The 19,873-nt window shown below is 36.7% G+C and overlaps 1 protein-coding gene across 3 annotated transcripts; it reads right to left on the bottom strand.

Moving 5' to 3' along the window:
- Positions 1-17: 17 nt before the first annotated feature.
- inpp5b (inositol polyphosphate-5-phosphatase B) lies at positions 18-19,775 on the bottom strand. Of its 3 annotated transcripts, XM_081696293.1 has the most exons (23): positions 19,503-19,775; positions 18,911-18,999; positions 18,309-18,406; positions 17,632-17,661; positions 17,380-17,490; positions 15,137-15,259; positions 11,681-11,774; positions 9,602-9,775; positions 8,552-8,653; positions 7,951-8,065; positions 7,516-7,632; positions 5,786-5,973; positions 5,554-5,665; positions 5,311-5,420; positions 5,019-5,154; positions 4,822-4,932; positions 4,448-4,613; positions 2,761-2,996; positions 2,226-2,336; positions 1,666-1,750; positions 1,411-1,538; positions 795-906; positions 18-402 (listed from the first exon to the last, which is right to left on the bottom strand). In XM_081696293.1, the coding sequence occupies exons 1-23, from the start codon at positions 19,584-19,586 to the stop codon at positions 293-295; spliced, it is 2,742 nt and encodes a 913-aa protein (XP_081552419.1). In that variant the 5' UTR covers positions 19,587-19,775; the 3' UTR covers positions 18-292. The 3 variants fall into 3 exon arrangements, with proteins under 3 accessions (XP_081552419.1, XP_026866828.1, XP_081552418.1); XM_027011027.3 differs by lacking the exons at positions 15,137-15,259; positions 17,380-17,490; positions 17,632-17,661; ... (1 more) ...; positions 18,911-18,999; positions 19,503-19,775 and adding an exon at positions 13,303-13,547 and having other exon boundaries at positions 19-402; XM_081696292.1 differs by lacking the exons at positions 15,137-15,259; positions 17,380-17,490; positions 17,632-17,661; ... (1 more) ...; positions 18,911-18,999; positions 19,503-19,775 and adding an exon at positions 12,290-12,441 and having other exon boundaries at positions 19-402.
- Between the last annotated feature and the right edge of the window lie 98 nt (positions 19,776-19,873).

The raw sequence follows: 19,873 nt of genomic DNA, 5'->3' as shown, positions 1-19,873 counted from the left end.
ATATATATATATATATATATATATATATATTAAAGAATGCTTCGTATTTACAAACAGTAAAAATTCTAATACATTTGATCTTTAAATAATGACTACTTTCTATATAGATACATCAGCATTCCTGCTGCCTAATAAAAAAGCTGTTTTATATTTTATTTAAAAAGCTTTGAAGTAAAATGTAAGCAGTTCAACTAAAATGTGCTGAATAAAAATTGAGCAATCTTGGCACATAAACTACAGCTATTTCCTTAAGCAGTTATTTGGATTAAAATAACAATGATATTAATGTACATTAGTGGGAGTCTTGAATAAGAAAATGCTGGAAAAACTCTCTTGTTTTCCTCTTCTCCATTTGGTCTTGCTTTGTGGAGGGCCTTACCAATAAGGCAGAAAATATTGTGGCTGTGAAGAGAAACATGAATTACTGAATAGCTCATGCATCTCTATAAAGTTCATGAACATGTATTAGTAGCCTATCATGTCCTTCATAAATCACTAAATTAATTATGAAGAATACATAGCACTGGCAATATTATGTGTCACTTATTTTTACTTTAATTGCAATATAGTTTTTCAGCCAATTTCCACAAGAACCTAAAAATGCTAAATATGTTACATAAATGTTATGAAAAAAACCCAACAACCATGCATTAGATACCATTTATCTTAAAACATCTTATTTACTGCAAAGCTGTAGTCAGCTTTTCTGAGTTCTGCTTTCTAACAAAAACACCCGTGTCTACAAAATCCAAGATATACAGGAAACTAGAAGTGAAAGCATCTCCTCTACTTACCCAAAATATTGACATCCAAGCGATTGTAGGCAGAATTTTTCAACAATTCCCGAAGAAATGCCGTTAAATAGTTAAAAACATTTTTATGGCACTGAGGTAGCAAGGAAATAATCTGTGGATGTGAAAAAGACCATTAACATGTCTAATATATTGTTGTTAACTATGTGTGTGTGTGTGTGAGACATTTCTCAAGCATTTGCTTTCCAATTTAGTATACATGCATTACACATTTGATAAGATTTCCATTCTGGATTCAATGTTTTAACATTTTGTGTTACAAAATTTACTGATTCAACAGTTCTAATTATATACTACAGAGACTGGCCTGGCTCAAGAATAAATTCTATTTAAAAATAAAAGACTGCCAAAAAAATATTTTATAATGTACTGCAATTGGGCTTTGAACAATAGCATATGAATCACCCTTTGTTAGAAGCTGAGGAGAGTATTAAAGGCTGAGGCATAATTTTAAATTTTCAGTGTCTAAACTTCCCTGTTTGTTACACTTTTAATCCACAATCTCATACATACATCTTAAATAAACCAAACTACTGTACTGTACCACTTCTTAAATTCCATGAATACCTACAAAAATGTAATCTGGTCTGGCACAAACCTTTTTACACTGGCCAATATTGGAGCTGCAATCCAGGCACTCCTGGTATACTGAAAATGGGACCACTGGGTCAGGTAGGGCATCAAGGAACAGCAGCAGGGACTCAGCCACTGAGTGGTTGCTTCCAGCTAGTAATCAACTTGGTCAAAGATGTACACAAAACAGCTTTTATACAGATTTCAGTACACAAATATGCTTTTAGGTGAAAATTTGCTTTTAGCATCATCACTTAAAGTGAAAACTATGAAAGGATACGGAGGGAGTCAAGCGTGCCTGTATCTAAGCAATCCCTGATCACCTCAAACTCACTTCGTAGGCCTGGCTGCTGAAAGAGGTCTTCCTGTAATGAAAACATAAGGCTATTTTAAACATCTCATTTTAAGATGCAGTTTCATGACTTAAAAAGAAGCTAAAGTTCACAATTACAAGCATTGTACTACAAGTCGCAGTAAGTGTGGCCACCCTTGCGTTTAACTAAAATGCCTTTTTGTCTGTATTGCTTTAGCTACCCAACAGTGACCAAAGCATAATTTTGTTACACAGATTCCTTCTTGTGCATTGCTGTGGTGCAGAATATCAGTGGGTAGACTTACTTACCGACAGACAGACAGACATACAGACAGACTTGAAGAAAGAATTGCAGAGAACTAGTGGCATAGATTTAGTGTGAGTGCTAGGGGAATATTAGTGATGCATCTGTATTTTGAAATTAAGGACAAACAAAACAAAACAAAAACAACAACAACCCACACACCAACCTTTATAGGCACAAGCACACAAAACCACACAGTGATTTGCTGCAGTAGCATCCTCACCTGTTTGCTGGCATTGCGATAGAGATGATCCACCATCATCCATATTTCTTTTGGAATGTCTAAAGCCTTCTCAGTGCATGGAATACTCATCTCACTGGGTGATAACATACTCTTTATAGCAAAATATAAGATGATATTAGAATCACAAGGTCACATCTAAGAATAAGAGGCTTGATGTATCTGGTGGCCCAATGTTTTCCAATGCTAATAACCCTGATGACAGCGTGTTCTAGGCCAATTGCACATGTCTAAAAGCCTACTTGGAACAGTACTCAGAAACAACTCTTGCTTGTCTGTGCAAATTCTCTTAGCAACACCAGCACAGGTTTTGTTTCTTCAAAACCTGTGACCTTTTACTAGCTGTTTTTGAGAAATGTTATCAAAACTTCAAATTAAATCTACCTTTCAATATCTCAACATTTTAAACAAATAATCCATCAATCTATCCATCCATTGCACAAGATGTATTATTTAAAACACTTGGATCACATTCTATGGGACAGAAAATGTGACATTTGTGTCTGGTCTAACTCACTAGTCTGTGGATCATCTCTAGGGGCATTTCCTGAATGGGTTCCCTCATCTGGCAGAGGGTATGAATGGATGATCCAAAGCAGCTTGGCAGGTAGGAGCCTGTGATGGAGATAAAGTAGTCCTTGCCCCTCTCCAGGTGAAGCACCAAAATGTCCTCGAGCTGCTGCTGACCCGAGTTAAGCTCTGGAGCCGTGGAGCGGTTCACAAACACCTCCAGATCAATGTCTATGCTGGCTCCTACAGACAGAACTATAGTTATGTACATACACTCACCAACTATTTTATTATTAGGTGCACCTTGCTAGTACTAGGGTGGATGCCCTTTTGCCTACATAACTGCCTTCAATCTTCATGGAATAGAGTAAACAAGGTGCTAGAAACATTCCTCAAAGTTTTTGGTCCAGATTGACATAATAGCACAGTTGCAGCAGAGTTGTCGGCTATGCATCCATGATGCAAGCTTCTGTTCCAGAAAAATATCCCCCACACTGTTACACCACCACCCTGAACCATTGATGCAAGTCAGGAGGGATACATGCTTTCATGTTGTTTACACCAAATTCTGACCGTACCATCTAAATGTTACAGCAGAAATCGAGACTCATCAGACCAGGTAATGTTTTTCCATTCTTCTGTTGTCCAATTTTGGTTAGCTGACAAGAGTGGCACCTGGTGAGGTCTTCAGCTGCTGTAGCCCATCTGCTTCAAGGTTTAATGTGTTGCGTGTTTGGAAGTGCTCTTTTGCATACCCTCGGATGTAACGAGCCTTTCTATCAGCTCAAACCAGTCTGGCCATTCTTCTCTGGCATCAACTAGATATTTTCACCCAGAGAATTGCCACTTACTGGAGATTTTCTCTTTTTTGGGCCTCTCTCTGTAAACTCTAGAAATGGTAATGCTTGAAAACCCCAGATGATCAGCAGTTTATGAAATAACCTCAGACCAGCCTGTCTTGCAACATCAACCATGCCACTTAAATCACCTTTATTCCCCTTTCTGATGCTTGGTTTGAACTTCTGCAGGTATTTTGACCATGTTTACATGCCTAAATGCATCGAGTTGCTCCCATGTGATTGGTTGATTAGATATTTGCATTAACAAGCAGCTGAACAGGTATACCTAACAAAGTGGCTGGTGAGTGTATAACAAAAGCCATTATTATAACAAGTTATCTACTGTAGAAGCCTATAGCATTATAACAAAAGGAAAAGAGGGAAAAAAAGATCAACAATGGCATATTTCCAATGTAGGATTGAACGTCCTGTGGCATTTACATCTATGTATGGTTTGGCAAGGAGTGCCTGCCAGCAGTGGTGCGCACAGTTTTTATCAGTACAGTTAAGATAACCATGCTCAGTGAGGCAGAAACCTTAATACCATATGGATCAACAACAAAGGATGCACTTGCACTCATTGTAGTTTTGCTGCTATGACCTTCCAGTTTAGCAACACAACAAATGGAAAATGAACCCATAATTATTCATACAATTCTGTGCTGATGAGGAAGGGTACCATGCGTCACTGGGAGTAGGCTCTTTTGGTGAATAAATCCAGCAGAATAATGAACTATAGAATCAATCACAGCAACTTTAATTGTATTTGCTACCCTCAAGAACTGCAAACATCAACTAATATGCGATATGCTAGTGGACCTGAGGTGTCCAGATTTACTGAGATGCTGTGCTTACCTTGGGCAAGAAAGCCTTTGGCTGGGTTTGCAGTGAGCCAGGGCTTGCAGTAGGCTGGTTCATCAAGCTTCTGGATGAACTCAAACTGACATGGCACTTGACCGTCATTGTGAAGCTTCAGAGTCTCAGATCGATGCTGCATGAATTTCACATCCTTGAAGTGGAACTGAAGGCAATGAATGTGAAGACAAATTGTCCAAGAAAAATTAAAAATATAGACGTGAAACAAAAAAATTTATACATTTATTTTCTGCCCTGCTGTTCTGCATATGACTGGACAGAATTAACAGCTAATGAGATATCCAAATGCTAGATTCATGAACTTAATGTGACTTACGATGTGGTTTGTGTGGCAGACTCAACTGTATGCTCACCTCACTCTGAGACACAGACACTGATGGAATGCACTCATTCTCTAGTTTGTCCAGGGACCGTACTATATCCTCAAACGTCTTTTTATAAGCCTCCTCATTCACCACTTTGATCTATGAAAAATAGTGAATGATGTTATGCAGTGCCTTAGTTGAAAAGGCTCAGAACATATAGTATAAGGCCAAGCTGGCTTTCCCACCCCTATCTCCAGCAGAGAACTGACGGGCTTGTGGTCACTGGTTCTCAGGGTCATGTGACTCTGGTAATACTGCTGGACGATGTTCTTCCCTCGCCACAGGATGCGATCACACCAGGCTGGGACCCGACACTTCTCACTTTGCATGTGTACATGAAACAACCAGCCAGCCCATCCCCACACAAGCGCACACACAAATAATCTTAGCTGAATCATTCAGAATTAATGGTAATGGTACATACTAACAACACAGAAAAGCAGCTGACGTAACATGCACAGAAACTTTTTTTTTTACCTGGTGTCCCAGTAGTCTGAGCCAGTGTCATACTTGTATGTTGGTTGAAAATCAATCTCTCCCTCCATAAAGCCCACAAACACAGTTTCTTCATCCATTTGCCTTTTCAACTGAAATGCACACACAATTTTGTATCATGTTCAAACACATTTGATCAGTCTTAAATACAAAAAACAAATAAACAACACCTCCCCCCCCCCCCCTCCAAAAACAAACAAACCACACAGTCAGTTTAAGACCTACCTGGTCATAATTGTGAAGTGTTTCGAAATCCTTTTTCAATATAAGGTCTTTCACATAGTCAACATCCAGTTCACTTATTCGATAATTCAAATCACCAAGCCATAGGACAATACTGCAGACAGAATGTTGGGGTTCAAATACTAGCCACAGCCACACTAAGTGTAACATAAAGAAATCCCACCTTGTATACTTATTATTTTAGGTTGAAAAGTATTTACAGTGAAAACATTACCTGTGCTTCAGGATAGTGAGAGGTGGAAGTGTCGGGTCCTGCTGTCTGAAGAGCATCCTGCTGCAGATGTCCTTGTAGTCCTGATTGCGTCTCTCATACTCCTCTATATGTGCTGCCAGGTGGGAGTTCACCACACAGAGGTCTGAGTTGTGGAATTGGAAACGAACTGCAACAGCACCCTTGTTTCCCTGAGAGAGAATTAAGACATTTGGATACTACATTTATATGTGGCTCACTGAAACAACAAAAGAGAAAAAGTTGTGAATTTGTAATTATTTTCCATTGTTGGAGGTAACAATGTGCTTGGACTGGACTTGTCCATATAGCAACACCAAAATTACAAAGTAAGATTTCACCTATGCTCATAAGACTGCATTAACATTACAAGCCATACTGTTTAATTTTTGGTGCAGATTAGAATTGCCTGTATTGGATATTGACTGTATGGCAAGGCGATATCATTGACAATTCTCAATTACATTTAGAATTTTTTCAGTTCTTACATAATGAAATTGGAAAATGACAATTTCATTAAAACCTTTTTAAGTTTTTTTTTAATTAGAAATAATAACCATCACAATATATAGCATTGAAGTAGTGAAAGAACTGTTTATTATAAATATCCTTAACAGACTCAACATTGTGCAAGTATAAATGCAATATAATTTATTCAATAACTGATCAAGAACTGCTTAGTGTTTCCTGATATGAAATACCACTCCACCACTCATTTCTACATAGAGAAATGAGTGGAAAAGCAATATAAAATAGAAAAAGCAATAGAAAATGAAGCAGCTAATAGCTGTCATTTAGTGGGCATTTTTGTTGGTCTAGGGTAGCTTGTAATTGTGTTTGTGTGCAGCCTATATGCAGGAACAAATTTATCAGGCTGCTACTTTTGCTTGCAATTGATTGACATACCTTACACGGTACATTAATTTATTCCATATGTGACTTTTCAAATCCAATTTTAAATCTCATAGTTCCCTTTTAGCGATGAGGTTCACATGGTGCAAAGTGGCTTTGTTTTTATTTTAGTCGCTTTTATGTCTCTGCCTTTCTTGTGTTTGCACCTGTGTCTCTTTTCCCCTAATCTACTTGTGTACTTATACATCTTGTCTTCCTGTCCAGTGTTGTCGGTTGTTGTTGTAATTACCTCCATGTTATGCTTTGTATCTCTCTGTTTCACTTTATTTATGTGAATGCCCCAAACAAGCATTGCTCATCACTACATATAGAAAACTATGGGGCAGTGGTAGCTCAGTGGTTAAGGTACTTGACTTGTAATCGGAAGGTTGCTGATTCAAGCCCCATCACTGCCAAACTGCCACTGTTGGGGCCCTGAGCAAGGCCCTTAACCCTCAATTGCTCAACTTGTACTCAGTCATAATTGTAAGTTGCTTTGGATAAAAGCATCAGGTAAATTCCATAAATATGGCAGCTAGCGTTTGCTGTTTTCGTAGCTACTGTTGTCACTTTTTACAACAGCATGCGTACCAGAAAAAAAAGTCATATGAATTCTGATCTGACCATTCTCATTCAAGATGCATGACCATATACTGGATATGAATCCAATCTAGGACAACATATGAATGTGATGCAAATGGTTTGAAAAGATTGAATGTGTGTGTCTACAGAGCCTTGAAAAAGTCAGATTTGAGCCACATTAATTTAAAGAAGTCGGATTTGAGTCACTTCAGGTTAGGAATATGACCGTTGCTTAAGCTCACCATTCTGCCCATGATTCCTGTGCCTACAGCCTCTGCCTCCACCTCGGAGATGTGCTTGGCATGCTCCTTCTTCACATAGAAGAGCAGCATGATCCCTACTAGTCGCACCAGCTTCACCTACCACACACAGAATAGAAGTCAATAGTTACTAACACACAAAGGCCCTGTTAAATATTACACCATAGCAAATAATAGTTGAACATTCATACAGCTAATGATATCCTGACTTAAATACTTCATACTCAGTATTTAAATACTCAGTATTTACAATGAAAACTCCAGTACATGAAATAACATTCTATTAAGAATAAACAAACACATGGAAAAAACTCTAATACAATTATTTTTTGTTGTGGTGCACTCAAACAACAAAAAACACAACTAAATGCCCAAATGGTAACTCAAGGTCATGGCAAAGCAAAAAGAAGTCCTTACTAAGGCATACTTGGCATCTGGGTGGAGGCCCTCGGACACAGCTTTCATCCATTCCTGCTCCTTGGGTGTGTCATTAAAGAAAAACGCCTCTTTACTAAGGTCCAGCTCCTGGAATCTGGGGATAAAACCCCAACAAGGAAAACAAATGCTCTAATGCAAGACAGGCCCATTATCACAGGCAGAGAATGTGCAAAAAGGAAGGAAGCAAACACGAGTCTCCAACTGACGAGATTGAGATAAATGGAACATAAGCATGCACAAAAAGGAACTAAAGAAAGCCAATGTAACGTTAATGACTGAATCGGTCATATGAACACAAAAGGCTTATAAAGGGACAACATAATGACACACAGGTGACACGGTGAAAGAGACTACACATGCCACCTATATATACACAACCAAAATATACAAAAGAAAAACACAACAAACAAAAGACCATGTGGAGGCCACAGCCGCCAGATGGAGGCTGCTGACGAGGGGGCATCGTCACACCCATATTTTAGTTAAAGCACATGTACGCCAGTTTCTAATCCAGTTTATTTAGCCCTTGTATAAGTGTTCAAGAAAATGCACTATAGTGGGAAGCATGTACATGTCCTACCCTACACAGTAGAAGTCAGGAGGCTGAGGTGTGGCACTCAGCCATGGACGCAGGCTCTCCCTTGGTGTCTGCCCATTTACATTGTACGTGCCCAGGAAAAAGCTGAAAGGGTGGCAAAATTTAATATATACATGCACAAGTCAACTTTTAAGTGTCCACTTACAACATACAGGTGGGCATACATACATATTATACCAACTACAGTTTGATAGTACTTCATCAAGTCCTGACAACAGGACTGTTCTTGGTTGGGTATTTTTGGGTAATGGACCACACTGAATCCAGCTCTAAGAGTAACACATGTAATGACCCCAGCAACACTGCTATTTCTGACCCACTTGTACCATTTCACAATCAACTACCTTGCCACTACCATGTCAGTGCTATGCTGATAATCGTTAAATTACCACCCAAAGAATATAAGGCTAACAGTGGTCCTGGGTTTATAACTGATCAGTGATGAAAAGGGTACAGGGAGGCTGACAAACTGTCAGTGTAGGTGCAAGGAAGATAATTCCAGTAAAGTGAGTGATGAGTTTACAGTAAACCTGTAAACAAACAAATTTAAAATACAGTGAAATAAATTGTTTTACTAAAGAGACAATGCGCATTAATGCGTACTCTGGACTGATGAGACATGCAGTTAGTAATTTAAATTTTCCTCTTCCCTCTGTATATTTTTCATGTATATTCATACAAAATCGATTTTCAACATAATCCAATTTCACCTTAAAGGGGGCAGTGTTGATTAATTATGCTACGAATATTGAATTATCTAACCATAATTAGTCTGCCTAAAAACAAAACAAAACAAAACAAAACAAAAGAACGAACAAGAAACCTTTGTTTTTCTATAAACAAGAGGGCCTATTTATAAATGTCTTATCTAGATTAGTGGTTATTTCGGTCTGTTTCTGAATTTTCATTTTAAATATACTGTGCTTATCTTTAAAACAAACATTCTTAAGGTAGTTAAAAATATTGGCATAGGCTAAACAAAAACATCAAGCCTCTTGTTCGACTGACTGCTGAAGCAGATAAAAATATTACTTGAAGTTCTGAATATAGGTGTACGCTTCCTCATTCTTGAGGAGTTCACACTTGATGAGGTTGTCTCGTAGGCCAAACTGGGGCATGGTGAGCATCTGGGCTTTGTTGGATACCGTGTGCCTGGATGAGCGAACCAGCTCATTCCTTCCCTCACCCTTCACTGTCCCCTGGCCACTGCAATGACCATGAATAGTACATCAGTCCAAAGTCAAGAGGCTTTGAAAACAATTTCAAAATACACCTTCAACAATTTATGAAAAAATGTCCTTTTGTTTCATACAGTGATACAAAAAGAAGCAAAACTACATGACTCTGAATTACCTTCAGATGTCAGTAATAAACCAAAGCTTTATTGTTATCAGTCTAGAGTGTAGGTAAGTCCTTTTTTCTCCCATCAGCTGTATTAATTATATGTGGAACTGACCAAGTTTAACTTTAATAAAGGTATTTTTGTAATTTAGTAAATAGAGCAGTTTCTAGAGTCCAATGGTGAGTATAAAAGATGATCTTGGATTGCCTTATTTTGAAAATGTTGACTTCAGAGCACTAAAAAAACTGCCTGTGCAAGATCAGTCTTGATACAGTCTAAAGGCCCTCTGGGTGCAAACATTAGACATTTTAACTAGCACTGGTGAATAAAACGATAGTTCTGTAGTTTGCTTAAGGGTGGAGCAACTTCACAGCACTGATGAACTCAGGTGAAACTCATCCTGCTTATTAAATTTACTTCCCACAAAATTCACTATGCCATTATGGCATGTTAATTTGCATTACTACGGTGGCTTAAGATTCATGATGGCTTAAGTGTCAAATGTAATCAGGCTCACTACCTTTCTCTGTGATTTCTACCCCCTTTAAAAGCATGCTCTTGAAGAATCTTCACATGAATAATCAAAGTAGGTTTCAAGTATTTTGAATAGGGAAGCAGCAATTGCTTATTTTAGTAAACAATATTACATTCTGGCTTTTGAATAAAACACTTTTTTGAAATGCAAAAACAATCTTAATTTTTCAATTTATTTGAAAAAAAGGTATCCATGATATTTTTCACATGTTCAGGATTATGTGCAAAACATCTGTTTTAAATATTATTTTGACAAAGCTGGTGTAGCTTTGTTAAATGACTGTTGATATGAATGGCACACAAATGGAATGGAACACAAAATAGTTTGTTTTAAATACATGAACATATAGACCAGACAAAACATATAGACCAGATAAAAGTAATTTACCATTTGCTGCTTTCCCTAACCTTTACAATGCACTGAACATCAACATTTGTATGAAAGCAGTTTTTGAAAACAGTAGCTAGATTGCTCTGACCACAGCAGCTTATTACTTCTCCTGTGTACAAAAGGTGATTCCCTAGAATATTTGTTCATTTATTTGTTCAAAATACAATTGCATATAACTTATTCCAGTCCATTTACTATAATGCCTGCTGCATAGATCCAAAAATGTACAATTCTACTTCTCTGCCAATACACATGATGAGAAATCGCTCTGGTACAATTCAACCATCTCGTAGTTAACAAACTAGCTACTTTGTCAGATAACCTTCTGTAAAATAGCAGTGGCATGGCCGCATGACCTCCCAAGTCATGTACAAGCACCCTGCTGTGTGAACCTCTCTGTCACTTGCTAATGAAAATACTTAAATATTTTTTTTTTTTTTTTAAATCAGATTTTGGCTTCATTTTATTCTCACACCCTTGTACAGCTTTAACATTGTTTTTGATAGGCTCGTTAACAGGAAAAATGTGGGAGTATATCATTTAGCTAGTGAATTTGTTTTTGGCTTGATTTGATGGGGTGTGGGAATATCATGGATATAGTTACATGGAATAAAAGAAGCTTCGGTGCAACAAATTTGCACTGATGATTTTTAATAATCAAGTTACTCAAGTAATCCTTTCAGCCCTAATTTTGAATGGTGAATATTTTGTTATAGACCCTGTTGTCAGTTGTTTCAGTAACACCTAGCTAGACAGGACTTGCCAAAATGTACAGTAAACTACCATGAACCAATATCTCTTTCTGTGTACTTATAATTAAATCCCATTAATTGCATTCACCCACCTCCCACAAACACCGTCTTCTCTGGACTTTTCTGTGCTGGTATTTATGTTTGTGTCCTCATTCTGTCGTCTATTGTTGGCTCTAGGAGATCTCTCTGTAGTAAAGAGAGGAATCAATTAATAGTAAAATTTGATCTCAGATCAGACAGGACACATTACAACAGTTATTGGCAAAGTCAATGATGACACTGACCCCTGCATAGCATAATGACCACAAGCTTGAAACTGGGAAAAGGAAACCACACAAGCTTAAGTTAAAAAATTTGAGACAAAAATGCTACCATGCACATTTTAAGAAAGGCAGTAAATCAAACCACTACCAACATTACTCTTTACTTATATATATATATCTATATCTATATCTATATCTATATATCTATATATCTATATATATCTATATCTATATATATCTATATCTATATATCTATATCTATATATCTATATCTATCTATATATATATATATATATATATATATATATATATATATCTATCTATCTCTCACATCACACATACATACATACATACATACCATACATACATACATACCACACACACACACACACACAATATGTCTTATTATATGTTTATCAGTATTTTAATGCAGCAAACCTGGTGTGAGATCTACAAATGACAGACTTTGAAAGTATACTCTTCACTGATGTCTGACAAGTTTGTTGTTAACAAGTTCACCAACTATATGGCTGTTCCTCTGCATTTTCAATGTCTTCACTATGTCCACATTTACATGTTATAATGCAAGAAGACTGAGAAAAAAAATTGAGAAAAAAAAGGCAGCCAGTACTGAAAATATAAATTACAAATGTTGTTAATTAAAAATGCTCGGAGCCAGTGAGAACACTTTATAGTAAGCACACCGCCATCTATATTGTTTTAATAAACAAACCCCATGTGGCACTTTGCTCTCTGAGATTTCAAGCAGCATAGGAAATGGAAAACTACGGGAAAGCAGACACTCCCAAGAAATGAGTGCTAGAGACAATGACCTACAGCAAGGTATCTTTATAGACAAGTACAGAATTAAATATACGTAAGAAATATGACAAACAATGCGTTACAAAGCAGAATAGCAGAAAGGCATCGTTTCAAGATTCAACATCACTAAGTTACTATTAATTAGACATGGAACCCCAAACTGTTCAGCAAGTTAAACATCAGGATTATGGTTATTAGAACGGGAGTATGTCAGACGAATAGACGTAAAATACACCAATATAATTATCGAGATATTACAGATAAATTACGTAACTAAATCTAAATTACATAAACATAACTAACGCTAGGTAGCTAGCTAACGCGTGTCGGCACAAACCTAACTAGCAGCTCTATTAAAATCCATCCTTCCTTAACTCACAAGGGTGCAGTCTTCAGTCTTCAAAATGGGCTGGATGTAATTCTGTATTTTAGCTTTGTAATTTGTGCGCCATTAAGCAGCTAGCTAGCTAGCTAGCTAATAAACGAGCTAAAATTACGTTAACTAAACAATGCAGACACGCTAGCCAACTGAAACTAAACTATAGCAAATCCTTAAAGTATAAACCATTTTAAGATAATTGCTTTAGCATTACTTATATTTAGCATGCAAGTTTAATCAAATTCCTCACCAATAGCTCTTCCACCACCAGACATTTCCTTCTAATCCCACTGGCATCCTGGAGAATTTAATCATGAAAAGCGTTAGCTAGCTGGCTGGCTACGTTAGGTAGTTAGCTACCCAACAACCTCTCTCAACAAGGAATTTGAGGATTAGACGATTAGCTATCTGCTAGCTACTCGAGGACCTTTAGTCAGGACTTCTTTAGCGCTAACATGAGCAAAGTGCACCCATAGACCAACATAATCGATCATCAGCTCAACCGATTCAAAAAGCAAAGTGTTTAACAGAACCTAAAAACTGTCGGTTTTATACTATATGATCTAAACTATTATTATTATTATTATTATTATTATTATAAGAAGAACAACAACACTAATAATAATAAAGTTATACATTTATAAAAATACACTATAGCATAAAATGTTAAAGAAAATTTCCCAAGTAACTAATAATATAAAACACCAAACAACCAACTCTGCAAGTCCACAATAAACATTCAAGTTTTTAAAATGTTAAACACTCCACAGACTAAAACTACTGTTTAACAAGTGAGAAATAATCTAATGTAACTTCACAAACACACTGGTAATATAATAATAATAATAATAATAATTAAGATAAAATGGTATGCACATTGGCCTTCACATCCATTTTTATGGATGCAAGCCCCAATCAGCTTTGGCCAAAGTTCAGATTGTGTATTCACTTATTTATACCAAGGCAGTTCAGTTCATGCTAACTCCAAATGGATGCCATTGTTCATTCTAAGGTTAGAAAGACAGGGTGCAACAGAATATTGTGGTATGCAGATATACTGGTCTGGTCCCTTAGGGGAGGTTGGGCAAATAGTGACAAAATACCACTGTCATAAGATAGTCAGGTGGCATAGTGAAGAAACAGGACTCTTGGTGAGACTGAACGGAAATCCTGAAATCTTTACTTAAGTGTAATTTAAAACAAATATTGCAAATGTTTACTGTTCGCAGAGTAGTGTGACCATTTAACAGCTAAGACACATACCACATTTCTAACAATCACACAGAATCCAAGAGCCTTGTTATATCACTTAGAAACAGTATGTGAATAACAGAACTTCCTTTAAGTAATCAGTAATCCTGCTGGTTCAGTAAAGTGCATGAACATTTAATTAACAGTCCAGAGTAAACAAATAGGGTCTACATGTAGTGTTCACATGATGCTACTAAAATACTAAAAGCGTCTTCTGCTCTTTTAATCTCAATGACTTCTCAAATGGCAAGATATTAAGATGTCTACTTATATTATTTCATCTTTAGGCTACAAATTGTTTAAAATTCAACAGATTTTTAACATGGTTTAGAAAGTGGGAATACACTGCCTCTATGCAGAGTAATTCCACTAGCTATTCATTTTCTGATGTTTTGAAATATTAAATGATCTAGCATAGAGCTCTAACCTTTTCTAATGTATGTGTGAACACTTTTTAGTATAAGCATTTAAATTTAGTATAACAGTCAAAAAGCTAGTTATGCCTTGTAGTTTTAAATCTAAATTAAAAACTAATGTTTGCCTTATTATTATTAGTAGATAGATAGATATAAGATAGAGGATTCCAAAACAGTGTTAAATTACATGCAACTGCAGGAATATCAACCTCTACAATGCCATACAATATTAACCATCATACAGCATATGAAAGGTGTTACATGGACATGTACAGTAATAGGCACATTTTAATAGAAGTGCCTTGCAGGTGCAGCAGTTTAAAGAATATGTTGGAATATGTTACTGAGCATTTGGTTGAGTTACCATCAAATCTATTTAATAGTGCATGCAAATGACCAACTATAGGCAACACTTGCCTGTTTTAGTTATCTTTCCAACTGATGTTGCAATGGGTGGTACTGATCCAAGCCCTTTAGAGTTTTTCTGGTACTTGGTAAGCCAGTCAAATTTCGGGGCCTCTGGGTACTGCTCACAAACATCTAAAAGAATACAGAAGAAAAGTAAAAGTAAATCAAAGGGCATTTAGATCAAAGAGGATACAAAATCAGAGGGGATTCTGGATTTGCATTCAACATCTCGCCCAGCCCTCAAAAGCATTCAGTACCTCCTATTTCTGGTGAGCTTTATGCCCTGATTACAGCACGATTCAGTTGTTTTCTATATGGTCTTTGGGTAATTATAGGAGCCCTATTAAACTATATAATTGCAAACTACCCTCTTCCCTAGAAATATGGCCTTAATTACTAATACGCATTAAAATCTAAATTCTGAATAAAATGTTTTTATTCACAAAATCAGCTTTTTCAGAATCTCCTACATTTCTTAAAATTTAATTTTGACATATCTGTGTATAACATAGAACTTCATTATTAATCCAACTGAACCGTATAACCACAAAAGCCCCTTTTATCTATTTAAATATTATTAAAGAAAGGAAGAGGCAGGTTTAAACTGAATAACTAGCTCTATATGCAGTGTTAAGGAAAAGAACAGCTAGTTAAAACTTTCAACAACAACAAAAAAAACATTTAGACAAGAGAGCAAAATGTTTTAAAAATCAGTTTCTGTTTCAGTAATATTGTGAACTTGAACAGTAATGGAGACTTACTCACTCATTGCTTTTTTATTCTCATACTCGGACAAGAACTTCCTTTCTTGAGAGATTCTAACTGGTGTTTTGGTTCAACCACAAGTTTCTAAGACAATCTGTTGCTGTTGCTTACCTTGTAAGTTCTTCATATTCTTTCTGGTGATAGAATTATTTGCTGGTTTGTTCACACTCTCCATCAGTTTGCACTTGTTGCTATGTAGTACAGTACAATATCCCTTATTTTGCCAAGTGCTAACTACAAAAAACAAGATCTTATATATGCTATAAATTCAGCATTCAATACTTGGTGTATGCTTAACATTCGGTGTAAACAATTATCTCACAAAATCTGCTATTACAGGAAAAAGGATTTCACTTCTGCCAGCGCTACATTCAGCTGTAGGACAGTTACAAGACATGCACACACACACACAAACATGCACCTCCCCCCCCAAAAAAAAACCCCCCACGAAAAACAAAACTCCACCCTCCCTTTACTCTTCCCCTTCCCCCACTGTTTGACTCTCTTAGCAAATCAATGTCACATTCATCTTCTGTCTGAGAGGCCATTTGACTCAGGGTGAGAGTAACATTTTGATTTTACAACTGTTTGTTGCAGTTGCATAAGGACATGACTAGCTACAAGCTATATTAACCAAATATAAAAGGCATTAATCGATTAAATAAAAATAACTCATACCCTACATATGGTAAAAGAACAATGAATATTTAAAGAAGCCCTCATACCGAAGAGATGTGCCATTCTATGCATTTTTCAATTCTGTAAAGTTAAGAGGACAGAGAGGAGAATTTTCTTAATAGTACTGAAATAACTTTATAGGCTACACTTATTTTCTTTATAAATCTGACTGGAATGTTTCACCATAGGTCTTCTATACTGCATTTCAAAAGTCATGCTTCCTATAAGCAAGTGTTTATAAACAGTCAAATCATGACCAAATTAACACCTATATCCCCTGTATCTCATGCAAGCACTTACACACATCCCCTAATGCACATCCTCTATACCTAATAACATAAATGTGTTATGCTATACCTATGACAAGTGGAAGAAAAAAAAAAAAACCTGTCCCATATGCCAGTATTCAGCTGTTAGATATAGCTGTCACTATGCACATCTACTTCAACAGGTTTATGAGAAGAGGCTGGAATTTAAAATCAGTTCAGTTTTAGTCTTGGAGAACCACAGCAGCAAGACACTTCATCTGTTCTAATATTTCAGACAAATATACAACTTAATAGCATTTCAAAATATAAAGAGTGGAACTGAATGAATGAAGTCAGCTCAAGATTTACTAGTAGACTTTAGGGCATAAGTCTTAGGTTTTTTTTACATAAAAATATACCCAACCTAAAAGCCAACACCACAGTTGACTTAACCTTTTTAATGAAACTATTTTTAGGTAATCCTGTCTGTCCAAGAACATACATACAGATAAAGGACAAAGATAAAAGATTAGTGATAAATAGAAGAGGATGAACTTTTACCACACCAGGCTCTGTTAACCTCACTAAGGAAGAGACGTGTTTGGGAACCGAAAGGTAACTTGCACTCCATCTTCTCATTAAAGAATGTTAACCGCACTCGAGTGTCTGCACCTAGAATAGTACATGGACACACAAATGACTCATTATATTCTTTAAAAATAGCCCAACTGGTCTGTGATTTCTTTCTTTTTTTTTGGGGGGGGGGGGGGGGGGGGTGGACAAAATATTCTAAAATCTAAAATAAAAACTTACCAACAACAGCAAGCTCATCTGGAGAGGACACTGGAAAGGTAGGGGGAGGGGGGGAGAAAAGAGAGATAACAAGAACAGAGTGCAGTTCAGACAGTAAATCCAGTGCATTTCAAATAACAGTCCATACCAAAAAAGGTTTTAATTAATTTTCTATGTATTATTTTCTGCACCTCTGCTAGTCATCAGAACACCAAGTCAGTAGATGCCAGAATCTTGAAAAAGCTGAAGTGTGGGAGCTTTTATTATGTTCAGTGAGAAACTCAGAATCCTAGTACATTTTTAGCTAATGCTTTTATCCAGAGTGACTTACAATTATGACAGAATACAACATGAGCAATTGACGGTTAAGGGCATTACTCAGGGGACTAATGGTGGCAACTTGGCAGTGGTGGGGCTTGAACTGGTAACCTTTATTAGTCAGGTAACTTTACCAGCAAGCTACCACTGGCTTTGCATTGTCATAGAGCCAGTTAACAGGTGATAACTGTACTTTCCTTAAGTGAGATTTTTGAGTATTTTTACACTATTGCTGATATATTTTGACAAAAACTTCAATATTGTGATCTAGAGAATATCAATTAAATACCCAAATTTATGTATTTCCATTAAAGTTTCAATTAAAACCTGTGAATGAGAAAAAAAAATCATGTCAGAGAAACAGAACTGCTGAGGCTTACCTTCAACAACAGAAAAGTCATATGAAATGGGAATTATTTCTTGCAGTGTTACATCATTACCAGTAATTGCCATTCTTCTGTGAGTAAACAAGAATAACCTGAAGAAGAAAGGTAAAAGGAGATGTACTCTTCACAACTAGAAAAATAAGTTCTCAGTGTTTGTGGGCCCTGTTAATGGTTAGCAGCACACTAAAGTAACTTCTATTCAGACTACTTCTAAACAACTGTTTAATGAGCAAAAGCTTAGACTTTTGAGTTAAAAATCACAATATCTGAATTATAGTAAGTAATTACCATAAAAAAGAGAAAACTTTTGCCTACACCAGTCACAATATTGTGCTAATAATCCTACTGATGTACTCAGTAAATAGCAATCATATGCAAAAAGCCTGCTAAATAAAAATGCTGCACAGAAAATTCACAAAACTCTTTTGCTATGTAGCTATACTTGCAGTCTCTGGTATTGGGTAATATTAAGCCTTACTACATCTCCCAAAATTGATATTTTTACTTGATATTAATGGCCAACCTTATCAGTTAAAACCCTTATCAATTTTCCATAGCTTCCAATGTGCTTTTATTATGGTAAAGACTAGTCTTACGCATGTTCCTTGATATGTTCCACCAGACCCAGAAGCCTGCTTTCCATCACATTGTCCAGGAGAAGACATTGAACAGCATGTTTACAGTACTTTGTTAAGAATATATTTATATTTATAATCCTGTGGCACTGGCAAAAGGGTATTACTTTGTGTCGGCTAGTAACCTAGTAGGTTAAATTAATGGAACGTGGGAAACGAAACACCATTCGTAGTGGTGCACTTAAGAGACCCCGTGTGGACAAATCCTGTAAGACAATTGACTTTTAACAGTAAACTAAGTGTATCTTAGCGGGCGTGCTCCGCATACGGCCTTGATATATATCAAACGTTTCGCGTCTTTTAGGGCAAAACCAAAACGATTTCAACATACACGTTACAAGTCGTGTGCAGCATTTAGTGCATCATATTGTTGAGGACTATGCACGTACAGCATCTTAATTCCTGCGGTCAAAACCTCGGCCTGTATTTTGATGATGTGATCGAATATCCTCACTGCTGAACTATTGTTAGGACTTGTAGCTAGCTAACTAGTTAACCACAGTCAAACAGTGGACAAAAACTGCTGATTTTCTTCGCAATAAAAATAGGATACTATGATACAATTTTCCCCGTCACCCAAAGTCTCTTGAATTGCCACAGACTGATCCATTTCCTGCAGCCAACCACTTTGTACCATTAGCCAAACGTCGCAAACCAGCTCCTCAAAATCTTAGTTTTAGGAAACCACGGAACAATAAGAAACAAACATATAGGAACTTTAACTATGTACGATTCATTTATAGCGAGCTAAACATGATTTCACTCGATGGCCAACCATGATTCGCTTATCCAATTGTGCTGCTTTCCCCTCTCTTTCCCACACTTCACTCACTTGCCACGCAGAGATTTTAGAAGTTTGTGATTACGTCACAGACACTGAACGCCTCATATGCACTCTGAGCTGTAACTATGGTAAGCCAAATG

Source organism: Electrophorus electricus, chromosome 14 (assembly GCF_041902795.1).
Source record: "Electrophorus electricus isolate QZ-2024a chromosome 14, ASM4190279v1, whole genome shotgun sequence".
In the NCBI taxonomy this organism is placed as follows: domain Eukaryota; kingdom Metazoa; phylum Chordata; class Actinopteri; order Gymnotiformes; family Gymnotidae; genus Electrophorus; species Electrophorus electricus.
Note: the sequence above shows the minus strand (reverse complement) of the source record. Positions and strands in the feature narration are given on the sequence as shown.